We start from the raw sequence: 25,558 nt of genomic DNA, 5'->3' as shown, positions 1-25,558 counted from the left end.
TAGCCTAACACATACTGCCTTAAAACCTTCCATTCATAGCTTCGCATGTCTTGGGAAATGCTATACTGGGACCCACCTTGATTTGGTTCGAAGATTTAAAACCTGCATACAACTTTCGTTAGTGTGCGACATTGACACTGAAGTTGAAGTCAAAAAATTTTGTGACCAGGTTTCAACTTCGACTTCAACTTAACTAACACCAACTCGAGGAAAGAGATAGAACTTGACACATGAAGACTGAGGCATACTTGAACTTGAGGTTGAAGTAAACTAAAACTTCAAGTTCAACTTCAGGAAAAGAAAACTTGGGACTAAAAACAAATTAGAGCGCGAGAAGATTATAAGCACTAACACATGTATATGCAACATGTAATGAGGAACAAAAAGTGAGGTGACATGCGAATGCGGATGGAGGATGAGCTTAATGTAAGTGCATGTGAAGGATGAGATGAAATGCTTTATGAAATGGAATGATGGAAGTAGAATGGAATGAGGCACTTGTTCTTGGAAAAGAACTTGCAACTTGAAGAAAAACCAAAACACAAACATGCAAAACACAAAAACAATCACAAAAGAAAATGTACCTTTGACAAAAGAATCAAACATGTCAACAAGCAAGCTACTTCAATATGCAAATTTGAATTTGGAGTTTAGGAAAAATCCGAAGTATAAAAATGAGAATTTTCATCACTTTTATAGGAAAAATGCACTATTCATTGTGTCAAATTTGTGGCCTAGGGCCAGATTCGTGGAGTAAGATTGAAGGAAAAAGTATCGATGCTACAGTAACTTGCTAAAGTATCGCTGCTATATTAATGCGGCTACAGTAAGTTGCTACAATATCGTTGCTATAGTAAGCTACAGTAACACCGCTACAGTAAGGTCGCTACAATAACTTGCCACATTATCACTGCTACAATGCTGTGCTACAGTGTCGTTGCTGCTATAGGAACTAGCTACAGTAAAAATTCAGATTTTCTTGCGCAGTTTTCCAGGTTCCTATTCATTCATATTTTGCATTGCATTGAGATTAGATCTAAATATTTTAGAGCATATGTAGGCATTTTGAAATCAGTTGTGGAGATCTGTAACCTGATTTATATTAGAAAGTTTTCAAAAGGGATTAGAATATTATTGAAAATCATTGCAAGGGTTGAATATTAGAATATTAATGTTTAATTGTTACAGATACATATTTTTTCATTTGTAACCACTGCTATATGTTTAAAAAAACAACAAAAAACATTTGCATCATCAATATTAGATGTTTTGGAGTTCTTTGCAAGCATATTATTGAAGTTTGGCATTTAGAAAGAAATCAGAATTTAGATATGCAATATATCCCTTGTGTGCAAAGTGTTTGACGAAATTCTCAAGTTAAGGAATCAAAAAGTTTAATTCATAATTGAAAGGGTTATTATAGTGGTATTAGAGCTTGCTTGCAAAGTGTTTGATGAAATGTCAAACATCTGAATTAGAGAAGAATTTGGTGTTTGACGATGTTATAACTAGTTGGGGTTATTACACTCCCATCATCTATATCAATTAAAATTGGAATACTTGATTTAGTAGAAAATAAAGGATGTTTTAGGATGAATACTTTGAATTTAGAAATTAAGGCAAGACTCAAAGTAATTATTAAACGGGGTTTAGTATTATCAAGACAAAAGAGTTTTCATTTGGAAACCTATTCAATGATTACCTTAAGAGTCTAAGGCAGAAGGTCAATCACGACAACATGAGATGGATGATTGATATATGGAAAAGTAGAGAACAAAATATTGAGTCAAGACTATATGCTAGGTATCAAAAGGAATTACTAACCAGAAGAAGAGGTAAGATAAGTATTGAGCATGACATAGAACGAGTAAACAAGCATTAAAAATATCCGATGGTGCTCACACCCATCAAAAGAATACAATCCATATATATTGGCAATACAATCAACATTTGAATACCTAAAACAACATTTGAATATTCTATGTATATAGATACATCAAAAATATAATCAATATTAAGTCTGTAGTCCCCTCATTACAGACTATTTCCATTTATTGAATTCTATATTAAGAATATTAGACTTAAACCGCTGCTCAAATATTTGTTGTGTATTGAAAGTATTTATTTTAAAAGAGAAATGTCACACTAGTTGAAATCATAATAGGAAATTCTAGAGTTAATTGAGGAAGAATCCATATGGGGACATTACAAAATTATAACAAACTTAGATTTAAATTTGGAATTATAAAGAGAGTTAATTAAGGTGTCAACATGAGACATTATTGGTAATCCTTTTGTGCTAAAATTTATGATGGATAGGGAGTTTACACAGGGGAAAGGCTAATTCAATCATGCTGAGGCATTTGAGTCTCAATATGAGCGAGAGCCATGAGGGAGTCTTGGGCAGATTGTTTCTTTCTTCGGGCAAGAGTAATTCTACTGCCCATTATGTAACTAAACACATAGGGGAAAATAGAAGACAATCAAAAGGAATATAACAAACAACATAATACAATAACATGGATAACATAGAAAAAAATTAGTGTTCTTTTTAACTGTGTAATGGATAAGGAGTTTGCATAGGGGGAGGAGTAATTCAAACACGTTGGGGCAAAGGAATCCCATTATGGATGTAAATATGAGGGAGTCCCAAGTAGATTGTTTCCAAACTTGAGCAATAATAATTCTACCATCCATTACATAATTAGTGGGTAGGAAGCTTGCATAGGGGGAGGAGTAATTCGATCATGTTGGGGCAATAGAATCCCAATATGGATGTAAATTTGAGAGAGCCCAAAGTAGATTGTTTCCAAACTCGAGCAACGGTAATTCTACCATCCACTATAGAGTCAGACACACAAGAGAAAGTATACAATTATGGGACAAATGCTTGGGAACCCTATTTCAGTTATGATATCTTTTTCCCTTTTTTTGCTTTTAGTCCTCCTCTTTAAATAACCAGTCGCTATTAATTTGAGTATAATTTGTTTCTATATTATCATATTGCATAGTTGTGTATTTTCTTTTCTAGATTTAGGCTGTGTAGGATTCTTAGTGCCTCTTAGTACGAGACATTGCTAATAGTAAGTTTCCTAATAATTAAAATTTTCTTCTATCATAAAATAAATGAAAAATTCAAAAGTGGTAAAAGAAACAAGATACTTTCTCTATTTATTAAGAAAAAAGTTATTTACAGAAATATTTTTCATTCAATGTGATTTTTATGATTCACTACTACTAAGAAGGGTCTTAGCCAAAAGAAAGTATGCATGAAAAACATCTTGTGATTTGTATTTCAAACTTCGAAATCGTGATGACATAATAAAGCGGGAAATGTAAAAGGCAATTAAGCCTCAAAAGAAGTTTGATAATGAGAATGCAAGTCGAATTTCAGTAATGTATAAGGATATCGATAGATCAAAGATGCAATAATGATGTATTAAGTTTTGTCTCTTATGTAAGAGAAGGTATGGCTTCTCAAAGGCCTTTGTTAAAAAACAAAGGCAATTGTATCATAAAATAGACAAGACGTTTGTATCCTGGTCTAGATTGGGGGTTTTTGTCTCTATTCTTTTTCCCTAGTATCTACACTTTTAATGGGATAAACATCAATGTAAAATTTAAGAATTAATAAATATTGGCTAAAGCCTTTTACCGATCAAAAAAAGAAAGAAAGAAAACAAACAAAACAAGATAGTTGAACAAGGTGATGTATGAGTTAAAGAGGAAGTTGATGTAGGAGCATCCTGGGGTAGTTGGCAATCGTGTATTAACCAAAATATGTTTGAGTTAGGGAACTTGTTTGAAGGCTAGAAATGCTCGGTCATTTGGTGGTGGTTCTTGGTTGAAAGATGTGTTGCTTTGCCGATGGACTCGATGACTAAGTATGTATGTTGCTTTACTGAACATGCTATTAAGATAATATCTTATACTTTCTATAATAGTCAACTACTTGTCTGTAGTCCGTCTTTCAGTCTAGATAGGAATGTTTCCTATCCCGTCTCTTTTTTCTTCAGTCCAGATAGGAATGTTTCCTATCCTGTCTCTAGTTTTGTTTCTAATTCCGTCTTCAGTCTACGTTGTTTCTAAAAGAAACAACGTCCTTGTAATTCTTTATAAGGAACACATTTGTTCCTCTGTTAATGAATCAATCATCCGGAAATCCGTTAATCTGTCAACTCTTCTTGAATCTTGTAACATGGTATCAGAGCTATTACTTAAATTTTTTCGAAAAAATTTATAATTTCTTCGTGAAATTATTTGTTTAAATTTTTTCAAAATTATTTCTGTTGAATTTCTCTAAAACCCGCTTAGGGTTTTTGGCCTAGAGAGATTCCCGAACTCGGGTCTGCCTGTGTTTGTTCAGCACACTCTAGCCCCATTCGTCCATGCACATCGATCCTGAAAAAAAATCCGCCATTTTTATCAAGAAATCTGAAGTTTTTTCAAGCGTTTTTCAGCCAGGGCCTTTTTTTTTCGAAAACCTAATTTTTGGGGTCGAAAAAATATTTTGTTTGCAGATTTTTGGTGGGTTTATCAAGAACTCAATTGGGTCGTCATCCATTTTTTTTGGGTGCCTTGATTTTCGAGCCAGCGGATCCAGAAAACGACAACAGATTCCTTCTGGGTTTTTCGAGCTCTCTTCTGAGTCATTCTCTGATTCTTCTGGGTCTTTCGTATTTTTGCCTCGAAGAACGTGCCTTCACAGTATTTCACAAATTTTCATTGAAAAACGTGCCATGGCATCTCTAACAAATATTCTGCTCGAACATAATTCCAAATTCAATGGTCGCAATTATGGAACCTGGAAGCAGCGCATCATCGCAATCTTCGAATATCGAAACATCGATCAACTTGTTCTGGGTGTTACGCAACGTCCGACTTCTCCGGGTCCTGATCAAGATACATGGGATCTAAACAATCGAGAGGCAGTAATGCTTCTCAAACTATCCGTAGCTGATGACCAACTTTCTCAGATTCCATTCGGCAAGACAGCTGCCGAAATCTGGACACATCTAAAAGGTCTTCATGAGACTTCCGACAAGAGCAGAGCCTTCTAAATTTGTTTCTATTTTTATGGGTTTGTTGATTTTCTGTAATACGCAAGGTTACGTGAGATTCTGGGTTTGTTGATTTTCTCCTCAAAAATCATTTCAAGTTGTCTGTAATACGCAAGGTTGTGTGAGATTCTAGGTTTTACCGTTTTTTCCACAAAAACGAAGTTTTGTAAATGCAACTTATTTTGAGTCATAGCACTCTTCTGGCAAAGCTTCTTGGTTTCAACATTCTGTAGATCCAGGGAGGGTCTCAATTATCACAGAATGTTTTGACATCTGTACGTTGACCATTAAGGGAGGGTATTAAGATAATATCTTATACTTTCTATAATAGTCAACTACTTGTCTGGAGTTCGTCTTTCAGTCTAGATAGGAATGTTTCCTATCCCGTCTCTTTTTTCTTCAGTCCAGATAGGAATGTTTCCTATCCTGTCTCTAGTTTTGTTTCTAATTCCGTCTTCAGTCTACGTTGTTTCTAAAAGAAACAACGTCCTTGTAATTCTTTATAAGGAACACATTTGTTCCTCTGTTAATGAATCAATCATCCGGAAATCCATTAATCTGTCAACTCTTCCGTTAATCTGTCAACTCTTCTTGAATCTTGTAACACATGCTCAATAGATGGGTTCGTGTTTGGTAGATGAGAATGTGCTTGGTGGTTGTGTTCGGTGAATGAGTATGTGCTCGGTCATTGTTACAGTGTTTTGTCACCGAGTGGCCTCGATAGCTATTTTTGTGGCTCAGTTGTTGTATTGACATGCTCGGTGGTCTATTCACTGACGGGTGCATTCTTGATTGTTTTGTTTGGCTAACTTGTGCATTTAATTTGGGTTGCATTCTTTGTGATGTGGGTTCACCGTTGGGATGTGCGAGGACCTAAATCTAGGATTTTTTGTTCATTGTCCTATGCGAATTAATGACTACTAGAGGCCGGCATGAAGGATAACACATGTTATCATGAGTTTATAGAACTGCCATTTAATTCCTTATTTTGTAAGGCCAACTTGCAACCATGCTATATAAAAGGAAGGTATTGGTAGTGTTGAGGAGTCAGTCAGGGGGCAGTTCAGAGAAAAAATTGAGAGTTAGAAGGAGTGACATAGCTAGTGGCTAAGTATGAGCTTAGGAAATAAGAAGATTGCTTGGTGGCTTTAGAGCTCAAGTTTAGATCTGTCTTAGGGTTTCTACCAAATTGTTGTTGTGTGATACATATCTGAGTTAGCTAGGGAGTATTTGGATCTTGTGAGATCTTTTTGTATTTGTTGATGTATTGACTGTAACTGGGAAGGCCTTACAACCCGATACATTACATGTAATTGAAATTTCAAAGAAATAGAGAGTTACCTTTTGGCATATCTTGTTACTCTGTTGTGTTTCTGCTGTGAATTATTTAGTATCTTGGCTGGACAGTCTATTTTCATACCCTCCAACCATAGGTTGTTGTGCTAGAAGTAGTTACAACTTCTGCCCAAAAGCATTTATTAAAATTCCTAACATTTGATATGCTTCTAGCTCTTTTCAATGGTTCAGTTCATTCTTTATACTACCTATTTTTTAGGAGTTTTCGGTCAAACAATACCTCTACTCGTAACAATCTCATCAAATTCCGTAGAACAATACCCACCTGTATTGATAGGCAAGAGCCTACAACACAATGGTAACCTGTGGGTCTCTTATCTAAGAGGTCATGGGTTTGACTCTACATGAACTTAACATATAATAATAATTAATCTAGGCTTCGGTCCATTCCCTATCAAAAAAAAAAAATACCCACCTCTATTGTCAAATCTCGAGACTATTATTGGTCTAGTAGTGCCGCCCTTTGATTGGGCTTCCTTGTGTTCCTATTAGTTTCTGGGACGCCATAAGAGTTAATTGCAAAATAGAATAGATTCGTGCTGAAGAGGGGACATGACAAAATCACATGATGCCGCGACTTGCAAAATAAAAGTTTGTCTGTTACTAAACTACTACATTGAAGCTTTAATTTGTAAGAAAGGTTGGAGACAAATGGAATGATTGGTCTTGTGACAAATAGATCTCTCAGTAAGGTGAGAATGTATTAGCTTTATTGAATGTCATAGTTTTCTCTTGTACTCGCGATGATAAGAAACCTAGATAAAATAGATGATTAAAACATGAGACTCTTTAATAACTAATGCTAATGTTATTCTTTGTTTAACTTCTCTCACGACAAGATAAATTTTATGACAATTAAAACATTCATAAAACAATAACCTAATATTCTAGATAAGATATAGACATCAAATACCCCAGTTCTTTAAATGTATTCACTATTGCAGATTTGTCTCCAATGGAGACTTCACATATTTGGCCTTATTGTGACTCTGCTGCAAATCCACCTTAGAAAGAGAAATGTGTTCGTCCAACCCTTTTAACGACCCCTTTCCTATTCTCAAAGGTCAATTCCTCACAAGGCATCATACAAAATCTTCATATAAAAACCCATGCCTCACTACAGCTCAAATATGTCATTGTAAAGACCTTCAGACATATCTAGAATATTAGACCATATTTAATATTTGTGAGGCCTTATTTAATATTTGTTACAACTGGAGAACTTTATGCAATGAAGTGGCTATTTCAATATTTTATTATTTTCATGTAATTTTTAATCAAATTTATTAATCAAAAGCCATCCTTTCGAAATCTTATTTTTTTGTACAACCTAATCAATTAATTTAATTAAGTCACTTTACCAAAATTTGATAACATTATAGGCTTAGATACTGATTCGTCTTGGTGGAGGTTGGAGGTTGGAGGCAGAGGCGGAAGCTTATGTGTGCCAATGCTAGTGCGGATGCATCTGGAAGCTGGCCGGAAGCTACTCCCGACCAGTTGTATGCGCACAAAAGCCACAAGGTTGCTGTATCTGATCATTCGTTTTCGTCCCTGCTTCATCTTGTCACTTAGTGTGCTATTGTCTTCTTATTTTCAATATCCTTGTGATTTCTATTCTCAAAGTCGTTCGTGTTCGAGTGTTTTCGTTTTGCTTAGCATAAGTTATTGTTTGATATCTTTGTTATTGGAGGAAGTCCATCCTTTATCGACGACGTTCATACTCTCCATTGTCAGCTTTTCGATTGCTTCCATATTTTCTTTTGAGGTGTCATCTTCAATATTAATGTGATTAATGCTAATACAATATCTGACTAGGATTGTCATGTGGGATCCTTGTTGGCAGCGTGAATGTTATACATGCTCGAGAACTCATAAATGGTGTAGTTATGTAATTGTCTTCCCATGTGCTCATCGGGATAAGTCATCCTCCAGTTTTTGGCGTTTCACCTTTAGTTTGTTTCTTAATTATCTTTGCTGTTTAAAGTCACATGTGGTGAAAAACAATATTATGCTACAGTAGTCTGTGCGTGTGTATTCTTCTTGGCAAATATTTCTTAATATTATCAGATTGTAATGCATCATTGGTTGTGCAGAGATTATGTATGTCTAGGATTTTTATGCAAAGATTATTGATATGATTTATAATCTTATTGAATAGTTGAATATGTATTGGTGAAGTTATAAGCTATAAATTTTTTTAATTTTGTATATCTTTCATTTCTTTGCATATGTATAGTAGAACTCTGTGTGTGTGTGTGTGTGTGTGTGTGTGTACATATGTAGATATGTATATATATCTATATATACATATGTATACATATATGTATATATGATATATTTATACATATGTATACATATATCACACACACACACACAAAGTGTTCTACTATACATATGCAAAGAAATGAAAGACATACAAAATATGTATATATATGTATACATATATATACATATATATCTATACTTATATATATATATATATATCTATATATGTATACGTGTATATACATATACATATATATATATATATATATATATATATATATATACATGTATACATGTATATATATATATATATATATATACATGTATACATGTATATATATATATATATATATATATATACATGTATACATGTATATACATATACATATATGTATATATATCTATACATATATATGTATACATATATACATATATGCCTACATATATACATACATGTATACGTATATATACATATATATACATATATGTATACATATATATACATATATGTATACATATATATACATATACATATATACATATATACATATACATATACATACACACACACACACACACACACACACACACACACACACATATATATAGACACACACACGCATGCGTGCGAGCATCCATACGCATCTGCATCTGCATCTGCATCCCCCGTAAGATAAATTGCACATGGGAGCACCCACTTTCGGATCCGTATCCAAAGTTGTAAGTAAGATTATAGCTGTACACCTTTTGACTTGTGTCAGCTATGGATGGACATTAATAAAGGTTCGTAATTTATTTTTATTGTAATTGAAGCCTTGTAAATAATGTTTTGATTTTTTAGTTCCTTCTTAAACATGAATATGGATTCCGATCTGTTTGATTATTATATGATTTAATTACGAGCTGTGGATGGCAAGTAGGAGAAAGCTGATGCTTGGAATAGTCAAGGGAAGGGCAAAGGTGATGATAAGCATTTTTGGAATAGCCAGTGAAGAAGAAAGGAGATAGTAAACATTTTTATTTGTTTCAAGGATAATGTCTTGTGCTGCTATTTAATAAAGGTAGTGCATTCTAGCTGTGACCTGAATCTTCCTGCCACAATAGCATTTGCATAGTGCTTATGTAACAAGTGAATGAAGAACCAAAAATATTATATTTCCTACTTTGTGCAAAAAATAGCTTTCTGTTTCCTGAGGTTTAAGGACCATCTTCTCAGGATATTTTATTAGGTCATCTATCAACACCAAAAGAGATTTTTTTAAAGACAGACATACAAAATCACATTAGATGTTCATAATTTTTATGCAACTTTACACATCTCATTATGACATTCTAGATAATGTTTTGATTTTTTAGTTCCTTCTTAAACATGAATATGGATTCCGATCTGTTTGATTATTATATGATTTAATTACGAGCTGTGGATGGCAAGTAGGAGAAAGCTGATGCTTGGAATAGCCAAGGGAAGGGCAAAGGTGATGATAAGCATTTTTGGAATAGCCAGTGAAGAAGAAAGGAGATAGTAAACATTTTTATTTGTTTCAAGGATAATGTATTGTGCTGCTATTTAATAAAGGTAGTGCATTCTAGCTGTAACCTGAATCTTCCTGCCACAATAGCATTTGCATAGTGCTTATGTAACAAGTGAATGAAGAACCAAAAATATTATATTTCCTACTTTGTGCAAAAAATAGCTTTCTGTTTCCTGAGGTTTAAGGACCATCTTCTCAGGATATTTTATTAGGTCATCTATCAACACCAAAAGAGATTTTTTTAAAGACAGACATACAAAATCACATTAGATGTTCATAATTTTTATGCAACTTTACACATCTCATTATGACATTCTAGATAATGGAAGATAAGAATGTAAAGAACTGTTCAAGCCAGAATTATGGTTATTAATTATATTTTCTATCATTTATCTTAAGTTTGTTGAGGAATGCTGCAATATGTACTTACACCAACAACTTATCTTTGACTTGATTAGCAATATAGCATCCTACCAAAAAATACTTCCAACTTGACAAGCATTCTATGGAAGAAACCACTCAGGCAAGTCCAAGAGATTATAAGCTATTGTGCTTGAGTTATTTTTTCAAGGCTAGGAAGAGGTTGATGTTTGCCCAAATTTTTCTGCAATCTTATATTTGTGGAAGGCCAATTTAGTGATAATTAACTCCTTTTAGAATATTATATATGCTATCGGTTTTTATTTTACAGAACCTATGTAACAAAAATGAAGTAAGCATATTCCTTATTTTATCAATAGTTCTTGGGTTGTTTCAGTTAAGTTTGAAAACAAAAAGTTGTCAAAGATTATTAAGAGTCACCAAATATCTGATCAGCATGAATTAAACATTCCTAACTTGAGTAGGTACCTCAAAATTAATGTGCATAGAATATTAAAATGATACTGTACAATTATAAAGTATCAATCCTGGGCTTTGGAAAAATTGATTATGATTTGTTTCATTGTTATTGTTTTATTGTTGATGAGTTGTAATGTAGGAATATCTGATAGTAGGCAATTTGGAGCTATCATTGCCTATAAATCTCTTGTAAGGATTTTACTTGGTGGGCTGAGGAGAGAAGTGAAACTTTGAGTTGTAGGAGATACAAATTTAGCTTAATTGCTATGGATAACTAATTATAGTGGTTAATGGACTGGATATTTGATAAACTAAAACAATCATATCTTTTTACTTTTCAGGTATGTTGAAGGAGGAATGGGTGCCGTATCTAATGCAATAGCAAAAGCTGCAGGTGAAGCAGGAGCTAATTTAGTCACTAATGTGGAGGTGTAGTTCCCAATCTTTATGCTTGTGGTTCTTCAGTATTTTCCATTTATTTATTAAGTCCTAAGAAAAAGGAATGAATGAATAAATGAAAGATTTTAATAACGTCCACGAGGCCTGAGCAGCCTATGGGACCGCATAAAAGAACAGCCTAACGTCCAAAACCCTAGCTCTTTTGAAGTTGTGTCCAGAAGAGTGCTGATATGATTTTATATCTTTCTTTGCTAGGTTCATGCATCTCTATAGTTAATAAGTGAAATGTATTTAAAAATGAATGGTTTAGCAAAGTATAATGTTTTTACATTGATGTTTCTTGTCACACTTTTTGAACCATCATCAACATGAGATAGAGAACCCGAAGGACAAAATCTGATAAACTTAATTCTAATGTACTCAATTTAGCACGCCCCAGGAGCATGGGTATGTCAATTCATCATCACAAGTCTCATGAGTTGACACTTGGACTTGAGGGTCTATGTTGGTGTGACTTACTATTTATCACAGTAACACAAAGATGTGCCCCGCCCCGTCCCCCTCCTTTGTCTGACGTCTTGGAGATAGGGACACATTGCGGAGTTGGGGACTCTGTTCTCCCATCCCAATGGCGCCATCAGATTCCGCCACCCTTGCCAAGGATGGTGGGATGTCCCCGTGTTGACAATTTGTTGATTCAACAATTTATTTTCAATGTTTGATGTTCCAATTCAATGCAATGTTCAAGTATTTACTCTTTCACGTCTTTATATCTTATATTGCAATACATATTTTCATAACTACCATTTTAAGTACCATATGTATAGTTTATATAATCCCCCTATCCCTTGCAGACGTCCCCCCGCCATCCCCAAATTAAGGACCCTCTATCCTCCCATCCCAAAAACTTGTCCCCTTGTTCTGCCATTCTCCCTGATGGAGCATAATTTTATGTAAAAAACCTAGGTTTTCATTTAAGAAAGCATTTTGGATGAGATTGTATATATGCATGCAGAACATACTACTGTGTGATGCTACATCCAAGGAGAGTAAGGGACATTAGGGCCCTGGAATGTCCTATTCTACAGAAGCACACATAGCAAAAGGAATATCCTAATATACCACATAACATAGATACATGTGTTGGCCAATTGAAGAGTGTGCTACAACAATCCATGCCAATACTATATTGTGTCATGTCTGTGTTATATTGCTGGCATTGCTGCTACAATAATAAAGCATTAATGAATATCAAATATATAAAATTAAGTTCCATAGACCAGTAGAAAGCAATTGTCAAGAACTGGATTTGGTGTTCAATAAGAAAACTGAATACATACCTTCCTATGTAACAAGAATCCCTTTGGACATCACAATTATGGTCATGTTTGTGTAATATGGTTATTCAGTTATGGAGATAACAATAAGGGTATAGATGCCTGGGAGTATTTATAGTATTCAAACAGTTTTGACAAGTGATGTATATAGAACAGGTTCAGTAAAATCAATGGGTAAAAGATGATGAGGGCAGTACTGCGTTTGGCATACATATGATCAATCATACCATGAACAGAGAGCAGCTTTGATACATCTAAAAGGTTTCTCATACATTGATCTATAACATCCTTCCAAAGACAAGAAATGGTCAAAGAATCTGATATTCTTGAATACAAAGATGTTCAAGTTGCAGTAAGGAAATACACAGAATCAATGGTGGAAAGATTGGAGCTTATAGTGCGAACAAGCATTACTCAGGCTTTCCAAAGCAACGATGAGAGAAGTGGTGGAGACCTACAAACTAGATCAATATGCAAATGGAGCTGCTGGAATCCACTGTTGAAGGATATATTAAGATGATGTGAGAACACGAGTATATAACGATTGGAAGAATATTAGGGATTCCGAAGTGAAATTAGAGGAGGTCAAATCATGCCCACGATCATGTCTCTACCATCTATACCGTCAACGATAACCTGGAGATTAAATGAAGGCACACCTGTGAATTTAATCACCCTCAGAAACAATGATTCATAGGCACATAGGCGTGGAGATATTCCATGAAGAAGGATAACATGCTAAGAACCAAACCATAGTACATCCATGTATCAACCGCAGAGGAGCCCACACGGATTTAGATTATGAAGTTTGCAGAGATAGCAATGATCGAATATGGTCATAACATGACCTTTTGCGGGAGAAGAAAGAGACGGGAACTAGGAATTCACGTTTCTATTTGTATTTGATAATATTTTATGTTTTGTGTAGGTATGAAGATTTACTCAAGTGGAGGAAATAGCAATGATCATCATTGGAACGTGAGCAGATGTGCATACGAAATCCTGTTTGGAGCGATGGAGATATTCATGTGTTGCACGGATAATATTTCAGGAGCATCCTAAGGCTCACGAGATTATAATCAAACTTGCCGATGTTATACCTCTAACAAATTATTGAATGCAACAAAGGGGTTATCAAATATGAAATATTATTGAATTTGCAAAGCCGATTAGTTATTGTGAAAGGAGGCGTTGTATGGAAAAGGCAACTGACACCCTTTGATTGTTTATAAATATAAGATGTAGAACAAACTGGATGTACAATATTCATATCCCTAAAAACTTTTACATACTTTTACATACCTAAGTCTTATGCACTTTGATATATTATATTCCTTTATTGGAAAAGATTGAATGATTGAGCAAAGCTCGTGAATTGTGGATTGTTGAATAAATTTATATGTGATTCTGGAGTCACACTGTATTAGATAGATCATTTGTAAGGAGCGTCTACAGTGTAATTTTATTTCCGGCATGATCAGTAAGAAATATTTATTTTATTTGCTTGAAGCTTTAGAGTTAAGATATTATATAGTTTCATCCTTTATAAATATTGTTTTAATTTTATAAATAATTTATATGATAGATAAGCAGACAGAATCAATTATAGCATTTTAAAATTGAACATCATAGATATTGAGAAATATTTTATTGTTTCCAAATCTATGTCTAGTTTGTTTGGGCACATGAGTGAGAAAGGTATGAAAGTAATTCATTCAAAGCAAGTTTTACCAGGTCTCCAAACCACAGGAGTTAAAATACAATCCAGACTGTTTTAAAATTGCGTCCATATATTTGTTCTATTGCATCTTGATTACTAAATTGTTTATAGCTAATGTGTGTAGAATTTTATAAAGTTGTATGTTTTAAATTTATAATATTGACTCTATTGCCCTTTGGCATTTGTCTTTATATTTTTCATAATTCGCAATTCATACGCTGATAATTATTTCATTTTTTTTCCCTCTGAAGAGCTAATATATTCATTTGTTGCATTAATTCATATTTATCCTTATTTCAAAAACATTTATGCAATCATTTACTTTTGTTCTCAGTTCATAATTTTCAACTTAAAAGGTTTCGATAATTCTTGCCATTTTGGAAGCTTTCATTGTTTTTGCACTCTAACAAGTCTGCTATAAGCATCCTGAGGTCAAGTGTTTTGTTTAGAATTAGGTACGCTTGCCTTGGTTTTCCAGAGCCAGACGCATAGAGGATTTGGATCGCATCGATCAATTTCGTCAAGTTGGCCTTCACCGGTTGAATATCCGAGCATCGAGCAGTCAAGGCTCGTAGGATTCCAATCTGTGGTTTTGGGAACCAATACTCCCGTCCCGCTGGGAGGTGTAATTATGCCATTTATAGTGAGCTATGAGAGTTGGTTACTATTTATAGCATGCACAATGACAACGCATATGGTCAAACTATCTCAGTTTGTTTATAGAGTTTTGACAATAAGAGCACAATGAAGGTTATGAATTAAGTTTGACTTAATTAAATAATTTTATAAGTTTATTGTTTTGATTGAATGGTGTGTTGAAGAAGGCTCTTCAGTGAAAAAATGTGCACAATAAGACTCTAGCCGTTCAGTTATAAAGGAGTTGTTATATTTAAAAGTTGAATATGCTTCCAAATGCAAACAAATAATTTAAGTGAAAAGTGTGAGCATGAAGCCTTTAAGTGAAAACTATGAGCATGAAGTCTTTTAAGTGAAAGGTGTGAAGGAGAAGCTTTTTGGATTGAAATGTTATAAAAGCAAGACATTTAAGATGAATTTGTTGATTCTATTATCTCTTGACATATGCATTTTATGAATTTTGTGAACTTCTTGAAGGGTTTCAGCATTGGCTTTTGGAGAGGTCTGCTTCCTCCATTTCCAATTTGCACTTTGGGCTGGTAAGAGAGCCTGTAAATTGTGATTGAAGTTTGATTATATTTGCTATCAAACTGATGCTGTTGTATATCAATATGATATCACATTTGGTCTGAAAATTGTTAAAGTTGTAGCTTCAATTGGATTGATTCGATCTGATATACATTATTGTTATTGGTAAATCATCATTTCATTTCCTATATATATTTATTCATGTTAAATAATATATATTATTGTATATAATATATATGTATATTGTTATACTTTATTATTTATGTTAATATAATATTATTAAGTGATGATTACACCATATAGACATGTCTCTTCATGCAACATATCTCGTCTCATATTTATAAGCCTTCATTTGCATTTGGAACACAATCAGTACAATGACATTATTAGTACATTTGCAGAAAATGGTCTATAAAAATTCAACAAAAATGAGATCCAAAGAAGGGTTTATTTCATTGCTTTAGCTGAAGACTATCCAAAGAAGGGTTTATTTCACTACGAATGTAAGAAAGCAACTTGTTATGCATGACTAATTAAAAATATCACGTATCTCCTTATACCATATACGCTTTTAAGGGATGGGCTAAGTATCTACTAATTCATAGATAAATATGGAGAGTTGAGTGCAAATTCATAAATAAATATTGAACTCTTGTCAATAAGTTTTGATCAATTCAGGCTTGGAGTATGCGATGATGACTGGTGGAGATGTGGCTTCAAAAAGTCTTGTTACACATAACCTTTATATATATAATTTATCATTAATATTTATTCCGTTTTCATCTGCTGAGAAGCACATATCGCATGAGCAAAGATCCAACCAGTCACCCATGGCACAAAGCAGATCAACCAATTGAGTAGGGCACATATTGTTCAACTAGCAAAACGGGTCGCATCACCAACATATCGTGTGAGTAGAGTTCCAACCCAGTCACTTGCACTAATGCAAGCAGGGCAAAGGACCTCACCTATTGCTGAGCAACATTGGCATGTCCACAATTCACCCTAGGCATATCGAACAAGCGCAGTGGAAGCTCTCAAGGCAATATTGATGTTATCGGTTAATAACATCAATATTGCCTTTCTCAAATATTGGCTTACTATTGCTTTTCTCAAATACTAGATTGCTAATAACTATGAGCATTTGTGAATGACTAATGAAAATGAAATACACACAAAATATACCTATGACTGACCTAAATGGTTGCTTTATCGTCCAAAAGATGATGGGCAGGCAAAATGTTATCCCTATGATGCGTTCAGAGATAGTTTGATGATATATACTTAACGATGGAAATACTATTGATACCTTCGTCTAATTCCATTGGGTACTGGTCATTACTGTTAGGATCGAGATTTTGGTATTCTGGTGTACTGTTCAATGTTGTCCCTTGTGAGTTCTTGCACTATCTCATGCCTGCTTCCGTATTTTTCTTCTAAGGCTATAGCAAGCATGATGCTTTCATTTCCTTCAATTATGATGTCTAAATTCCCTCTTGTATGGTATAATGTTGTCCTACTTATATTTAGAGATACCAAGAAAGAGATCATATAAGTAATACAAGGGGATGCCATGAATAAAATTGAGCATAAATTCACCGCAAATACATTGAAGATATCATGATCCTCCACTAAGAAATACAACATCTAGTTTGATAAGAATTTGAACACTCAAGGATGATAACAACCTATTCTGAACATGAAAATTGGAGTAGGCATCGAACAAAATACATACTCTTTAATTCACATGAAGACATCGAACAACAAGAAAAACTACAATAGCATGGACTAGTTTCGACCAATCAGTCTTTGTAACTCTTTTTATAAAGTTATTTCTAAACTGCTAACTCTCAAAATATTGTCTTTTCTCGGTTATCACGACCCTCCACTAAGAAATACACCATCCACTCGAGTCAAAAGGTCAGACAAATCATAAGAATAACAACACTCAAGGATGATAACAATCAATTTTGAACATGAAGATTGGAGTAGGCATCGAACAAAACACATACTCTCTAATTCACATAAAGACACCAAACAACAAGAAAAACTACAATAGCATGGACTAGTTTTGACCAATCAGTCTTTGTAACTCATTTTATAAAGTTATTTCTAAAGTGCTAACTCTCAGAATATTGTCTTTTCTCCCTAATTTGATTTCCAGACAACAGAATGGTTTTGTTCCTGGTAGGTAGATCTTGGATTCTATCATCTCGGTGCATGAAAATATTTACTCCCTTACCTTATCCAAGAGAGGGGTTCCTCCTTAAACTTGATTTATCTAAAGCTTATGATAGGGCAGATTGGGATTTTTTACAAAGAGGGTTGGAAGCTTTTGGTTTTAATAAGAGATTTAGGGAGCTAGTCCTTATGCTGGTTTCTTCTACCACCTTCTCTATTCTGGTGAATGGATCTCCAACTCCTTTTTTCGGGCTTCTCGTGGTTTGAGGCAAGGGGATCTGCTTTCGCCTATTGTCTTCATTCTAATGGCTGAATGCTTGGGAAGATTTGTGTTGAAAATGGTGCCTGTTGGGGATTTTGTTGGTCTCAAACCCTCGTCTAAAGAGCTGATTTGTTCTCATCAGCAATTTGTGGATGATTCTATAGTGATGGGAGAAGCTTCAGTGAGAAATGATAGAAATATTGAGAATGCTCTGCAGGATTATGGGCAAGCTTCCAGTCAAATTATCTACTGGAACAAAAGTGTGATATATTTCATCAATGTTAATGATAATAGGCACAATAAAATTAAAAGAATTATTGGTTTTGAGATTGGCACCTTACCGGGTTCTTATCTAGGATTATCTCTTTGTCTGGACCCACTTGAAATTTTTTGGAGTTTGCTAATTGATAAAATCCATTCAAAGTTAGTAGGGTGGAAAGGGTCCCTCCTTAGCCCGGTCGGTAAGGTTATTGTTCTCAAATCCACATTACAAAATGTTTCGCTGTATGCTTTGAGTGTTTTTAAGATCCCTAGAAAGTTTGCCTTCACAATTGAAAAAATTCAAAAGAAAAAATTCAGAAGCTTTTCTTATGGATGGGTATGGAAAAAAAAGAAAAGATCGGCTTTGATTACATGGGAGAAAGTTTGCATGTCTTTCAATAAAGGTGGCCTTGGTCTAAGAAGAGTTGCCTCTATGAATGATTCTTTGCTTGCCAAGTTGGTATGGAGATGGCATAAAGAGGAAGGAGATGGTGAGATATTTGGAATGATAAGTACAATAGGGAGAATCAAGATCTTAAATTCTTCCTTAACAATGAGACTTTACAAGGGGGTTCAATGATTTGGAAACATACACAAAAAAATAAGCAGATTATTTAGAAAGGGGTCAGATGGAAGGTGGGAAATGGGAGGATTGTTCCTTTTTGGGATGATATATGTATTCTTGATCACCCCTCAGTGCTGATCAAAGGTGGAATGGTTTTATGGAGTAGTGTAAGAATCTCTTCGGGATTTTTGTAGAAGACTATTGGGAGGAGAATAATTGGTTGAACCTCAATATAGTGGATTAAAACCTTAATGATGTCAACAAGATTTTGAATGCTGTCTTTTTAAGCCACGAGGAGGATGCTTTGATATGGAAATATAATCCTAATGGATTGTTTTTTGTGTCTTCGGTGTATGTATGCTAAAGCTTAGTTTAAAGGTATGACTTCCAAAGTTAACATATTTTTTTGGATTCTTCTAAATGATAAAATTTTAACAACGGATAATTTGTTGAAGAGAGGGTTCAACATTGTTAATAGATGTTATCTCTGCAAGGATGTTGATGAATTGGTTAACCATTTGAGTATTCATTGTTCTTTTACTAGAAGATTATGGGAAAAGGTTTGTGGCTTGCTAAATATTGCTTGGGTATTCCCTTCTACAATTCAAGATTTTTTCATTGGTTGGAAGTCTCCCTCTACTAATACCTTGGTTATGAGATTGTGGGATTTTATTCTCCTGATCCTTTGCTAGGGCATTTGGAAGGAATGCAATGATAGGGTGTTTGGGGGTATAGGAACTAATCCAGGTCAATTATTTTGTAAGATTAAGAATATGGTGTTTAAGAATATCAGATTCTGTGGAAAAGGACACCAACCTCAGAATGTTTGGGAAGAATCAGTGTTCCAGAATTGGAATTTGAATGGCATTAGTCTGGCACAAAATGGTCCTAACCTTAGGGATCTAGCAAGATGGGATTGTCCTTCGAAGGATTGGTATAAAATTAATTTTGATGGGGCCTCAAAGGGCAACCCAGGAACAACAGGCTGTGGTATCATCATTAAGAATATGAATGGGGATAGAGTGGGTGAAATGGCCATTCCTATTGGGATTCAAACTAACCATGTGGAAGAAGCAATTACGGCCCTCTATGGTCTTAGTTATTCAAAAAGTTTGAATTTGAATAAGATATGGCTTGAGGGGAACTCTCTTAATATAATGAATTGCCTTAATAAAGTTACTAATCCTTCTCCATGCCGTACATTATCCCTCCTTCAAGCCGTATGGTGTCACCTTCTTCAAGCTGTACGGTGATCACTTTGTACTCTCCTGCGTCCGTACAGTGTCTAGACTGTTAGTCGACTGGATAGTTCTGGCAGTATTTTCTAGTCTGTAGCCGACGGTCCGGCAGTGTTTTGTATTCTGTAGCTGACGGTCCGACAGTGTTTCGGTATTCTGTAGCCGACGGTCCGGCGGTAAATAATTTGTACCGGATAGAATAATTGTGGCCGACGGACTCCTTCGGGAAGGTTCGGCGGTAGTATTTATAGCCCGTCTGGGATCATTGTAAATAATCATTCATCTACTATTGCGAATATAATTCTGTTGTTCGTGTTCATTTTTTGTATGTGTTCATTTTCTTTACCTGTACGTAAACATTTGGCGCCGTTGCCTTATGAATCTGGAAGGTGGGAGGAATGAAGATTAATGCCAAATCAGCTTAACAAGGATCGGAATAAGGCGAAGGGAAAAGATGGAATCCGTATTGCACAAGAGAATCTAATTCTAGCACAGCAAGCCGAATGCCGATGGAGATTCCAGAAGATTGCCGACGGAAACCGAAGTGCGGAGGAATTACTGGAGACTCGGTAGCGAGTGGAATTGGTGGAAGAAGCACGGGAGGAGTTCTTGAATTTGTGTTCGCCGAGGGAGGAAAATTCAGACGGAAGAGCATCAACTCGCACGGCTCGCAGTGCCAATGGAGCACGAGCGTGGAGTGACCTCTTCGTCCAGGATAGACTTCCGCGGGAAACAATTTCGGAGAATCCTTCGTCTTCACCAAGGTTCGTAGTTGTCGACACCTCCAGTGTGGGAGTTCAGATTGCCGGTGTGGTAGTGCCGACTGCCGGTGTGGGAGTGCCGACCAGTGTAGGAGTGCAGACCTCTAGTGTTATGGCGGGACCCAAAGAAAAGCTGCCGAAATTTGAGGGCGATGGTACAACCGACCCCCTCCGACATTGTAAGACATGTGAGATGATCTGGCGGGCAAATGGACTCACAGATGTTGACGAATGGGCCAGGCAATTTTCGGCAACCCTATGGGGTGTCGCGATTGATTGGTTTTCAGATATGGATCCGCAGAAGCTGGATACCTGGGATAAGATTAAAAAGGAGTTCTTGGCGGAATTTAAACTCTTGTGGGATGATAATGAAATCGTAGCGGAAATTTTCAATACCAAGCAAGGGAAGCACGAAACTGTCCGTGTCTACGCCAGGAGATTAAAAGACTTAATAAACAAAATGGAAAGCAAGCCAGCGGACGGATTGCAGAAAAGGTGGTTTGTGGACGATGAAAATTGTACCGCCATCGTCATATGCCGATGCTTATAACAGAGCATTGGACCTTGAAAGTGCGCAGAAGATAAAGAAGAAGAAAACCAACTCCTCTGACTCTGATGATGACGAATCTACTGGAGATGATAGCAGCGACGACGAAGGTAGTAACAAAAAGGTTCGTGCCTTATAAAAGGATATGGTTCGAATGATGGAGTTTAAAAATATGTAGAAAGAGCCAAAAGGTAGTGAATTGTGGTGCACGGAATGTAAGACTGACGATCATACTAAAGGATTGTGTCCGAAGAACCAATTCTGTGACATCTGTCAGATCATGGGACATTCAACAAAAGACTGCCCTTTTGACATGAAAACAAGAGGATCTCCGCAGGTGCTTCTCACACAGGAGGCCTCCCCGTCAGGTGGTAACGGAAACACAAATGCCGCCGACGCTACATCTGGAGGATACAGGAATAATCGGCGTGGACAAAATAACAACAATAACAATACCAATACGACCAGAAGCCGGATTCAGTATGATGCAAATGGACGACCGATTATTCAGTGCCCAGCATGTAACTTGTGGGGGCATTTTGCGCGGGAATGTCCAACAGCAAATACACCTCAACTATTGTGCCGATGGTGCGGACCCGGCGATCACGACTCCTCCAAATGTCCAAAATCCGAAGTGAACTTGATCACTGTTGGAGCCGATGAGGAAGAAGTTTTGGCAATTACGCGGCAACAAGCAAAAGAATACCCGGACCCCGCCAAAGAAAAGAAGAAATTTGCGGCAGCACGGGCGAAGGTTGGACAAGTATCTCAAGCAGTAACTTCTTCGGACACTGCTGCCACTTTAGCAAGAAATTCTGCAGAACAAAACATAGTACGACAAATTTTGCATACGGAGGTGCAAGTAAAGGTAAGTGATTTGCTTCTCACCATGCCCCAACTTCGTTGTGCTCTTTCAAATATGGCAGGGGAATCAAGCCTCGAGAAGGAAAAGTCACTAGGAGAACCAAGTCGACAAAAAGAAAAGGAAATTGTTACGGGAGGAGAAGATCAGATGTTGTTGGCGCTGACATCCGGACGACACCCTGCAGTTGTCGAGATGGGGATACTTGGACATGTTCTCACAGACACCATAGTGGACGAAGGGTCCGACGTAAATGTATTGCCAGAAGAAACTTGGAGGAAACTTGGACAGCCGACATTGTGGCCTCCAAGGTTTCAGCTACTGACCGCCGATCAACATGGAATTAAACCACTGGGTATTCTCATGGCACAGCCGGTAACCATTGGCACCCAACCATTCCTCATGGATTTTGTGGTGATTCCATTGAAAATTAAAGGCTATGATGCCATCTTGGGCCGCGGGTGGCTTATCGAAGCAAGAGCTCGACACGACTGGAAGAAGAACACTATCCCTGGAAAGTAAAGGCCGCCGATTTGTCATTGATCTGCATACCCAAATGGTAGGTGAAGAGGCTCTGTCGTCAGATTCTGAGGTAGAGGAGGACGAAGGTAGATGACGGATGGAATCGGATCAGGAGGGCGTCCTCCGATTGGATGGGGCAACAATGGATGACGACTTGGATTCCGTCAACGATCTCTACCACTGGCAAATGGGGGACTATGAATTATTTCATAGCTGTAATGTTCTGTCAATTGAGAACGAATATCCAAAGGAGTTTACTGAAGTAAAGCAGGGGGAGGCATTGTTGGATGTTACACTCGCCCATGCATTCAGTAAAGGACAGACAATCAAGTACAACGAAGCTCCACTGCAAACAATGAATTTGGGGGACGAGGCAGAGCCGAAGAACATACTAGTCGGAGATAATTGGGATCCAGTACTCAAGGCTGCGGCATTCAAGATATTTATGGACTACAAGGATGTGTTTGCATGGACATACAAGGACCTCAAAGGAGTACCGCCGGAATTGTGTGTGCACCGCATCCCGTTGGTGGACGGAGCTGTACCTGTACGGAAGCGACCCTACAGGATGAATAAGAACTATGCCGCACGAGTTACGGAGGAAATCAACCAGATGCTGGAAGTCGGCATTATCTTCAAGGTACTGACCAGCGAATGGGTGTCACCAATAGTCATTTCCTTGAAAAAGGATACCATTCAGATCTGGATATGCGTTGATTTCAGATGCCCGATTGTAGTAACAATCAAAGATCCCTTTCCGATTCCATTCACAAATAGCATTCTGGAGGAGGTCGCGGGACATGAAATCTACTCTTTTATGGACGGGTTCCCTGGATATAATCAGATTTCTATAGCGGTGGAGGATAAGTTGAAGACAACGTTTGTTGTTGAAGATGGGGTCTACGCTTTCGACCGGATGCCTTTCGGGTTGTGTAATGCACCGGCCACATTCCAGCAGATTATACTGCATATCTTCGACAAGATGTCTGTGGGAAATTTCAAGGCCTTCTTGGATGATTGGTCAATATTTAGCACGGAGGACGAACACCTGGCAGCACTTTGTGAGTGTATGGAGAGATGTCGCAGGGCTCGGCTAGCATTGAATCTCAAAAAGTGCAGATTTATGGTTCCGCACGGCAGACTGCTCGGACACATTGTCTGTAAGGAAGGATTAAAGACGGATCCCGACAAGGTGAGAGTCATTCTTGAAATGCAGCCATCTACTAATGTGACGGAGGTAAAATCTTTTCTCGGGTATATAGGTTATTATCGGAGATTTATTAAAATTTTTGCCAAGGTGTCCCAACCGTTAGATAAGCTAACATGCAAGGAAGAATTATTTAGATGGGAGAAAGAGCAGGATGAGGCATTTGAAGGGCTGAAGGTGCGATTGGCTACGGCACCCATCCTGGCATATCCGGACTGGAATAAAGAATTTCATGTTTATGTGGATGCCTCCAATTATGCGATTGGCGCAACCTTGGCACAGACTGGTAATCACGGATTGGATCATCCAATATACTTTGCCAACCGGTTGCTATCAAAGGCCGAGCAGAACTACAGCACGACGGAAAGGGAAGCCTTGGGAATGGTTTATGCTGTGCAAAAATTCCGTCATTATTTGCTTGCTACACTGTTTGTGTTTTATGTTGATCACCAGGCCATGTTGTACATGATTAACAAACCCGTCATCCAAGGGAGGATCAGCCGATGGTTGCTACTGTTGCAGGAATTTACTTTCAAAATCATTGCCTGACCAAGAAAGAAACACGTCAGTGCCAACCACCTGTCACGGACCAAAACAGGGGAACCAGCAGATGGTGTGAATGATGACTTCCCTGATGCACAGCTGTTTCAGATTAGGGTATTGCCGGAATGGTACAGGAGTATTGGCGAATACCTCTCAACAGGACAGTTTCGCATGGGGATGTCACCAAATGATAGGCGCAAGTTGATAATCAGGAGTCGTACATTTCAATTAATCAATGGGTTGCTCTACAAAATGGGGCTGGATCATATTCTTCGGCGGTGTGTGTTGGAAGAAGAGATACCGTAGGTGTTAAAAGAAGCACATGATGGTCCTGCGAGAGGACACATGGGGCCTGACACCACTGCACGGAAGATATTACTCGCAGGACTTTGGTGGCCGATGGTGTACAATGATGCACGGGAATGGGTCGTCGGATGTGACACTTGCCAACGGGCTGGGAAGCCGCTGAAGAGAGATTTCATGCCACTTCAACCCTCTCATGCGCAGGAACTTTTTGAGCGATGGGGACTAGATTTCATTGGACCACTCAGGGTGAGCAAGACTCGAAGGTGTCGCTACATCATTGTTGCAACGAACTACTTGACCAAGTGGGTAGAGGCTCGTGCGCTACCAGATAACTTGGCTGTCAGTACCGCAAAATTTATTTATGAACAGATCATCACAAGGTATGGAATCCCGTTACAATTAACAAGTGATCGGGGAGGTCATTTTGTTAGTCATGTTATTCGACTGCTCACCACTCAGTTCAAAATTTATCATTCACTGTTAAGTCCGTACTATCCAAGAGCAAACGGGCAGGCAGAGGCCACCGATAAAATTCTGGTATCCATCATCTACAAATCCTGCGCGGTGGAAGGTGCTGATTGGGAGAAGAACTTACCTGCTGCCCTCTGGGCGTACTGCACGGCATTC

The 25,558-nt window shown here is 37.0% G+C and overlaps 1 protein-coding gene across 1 annotated transcript in view; it reads left to right on the top strand.

The window, feature by feature from the left end:
- The window catches only part of LOC149551010 (FAD/NAD(P)-binding oxidoreductase family protein), a 304,663-nt gene that overhangs the window by 154,927 nt on the left and 124,178 nt on the right, over window positions 1-25,558 (top strand). The window contains exon 8 of the mRNA XM_089786572.1: window positions 11,398-11,485. Within this exon, the coding sequence (XP_089642698.1) occupies window positions 11,398-11,485 (88 nt within the window). The remainder of the gene's footprint in view (window positions 1-11,397; window positions 11,486-25,558) is intronic.

The sequence above is a fragment of the Cupressus sempervirens genome, chromosome 6, assembly GCF_028749045.1.
Source record: "Cupressus sempervirens isolate cs-2001-9-10 chromosome 6, ASM2874904v1, whole genome shotgun sequence".
NCBI classification, from domain to species: domain Eukaryota; kingdom Viridiplantae; phylum Streptophyta; class Pinopsida; order Cupressales; family Cupressaceae; genus Cupressus; species Cupressus sempervirens.
This window is presented reverse-complemented; position numbering and strand designations above follow the sequence as displayed.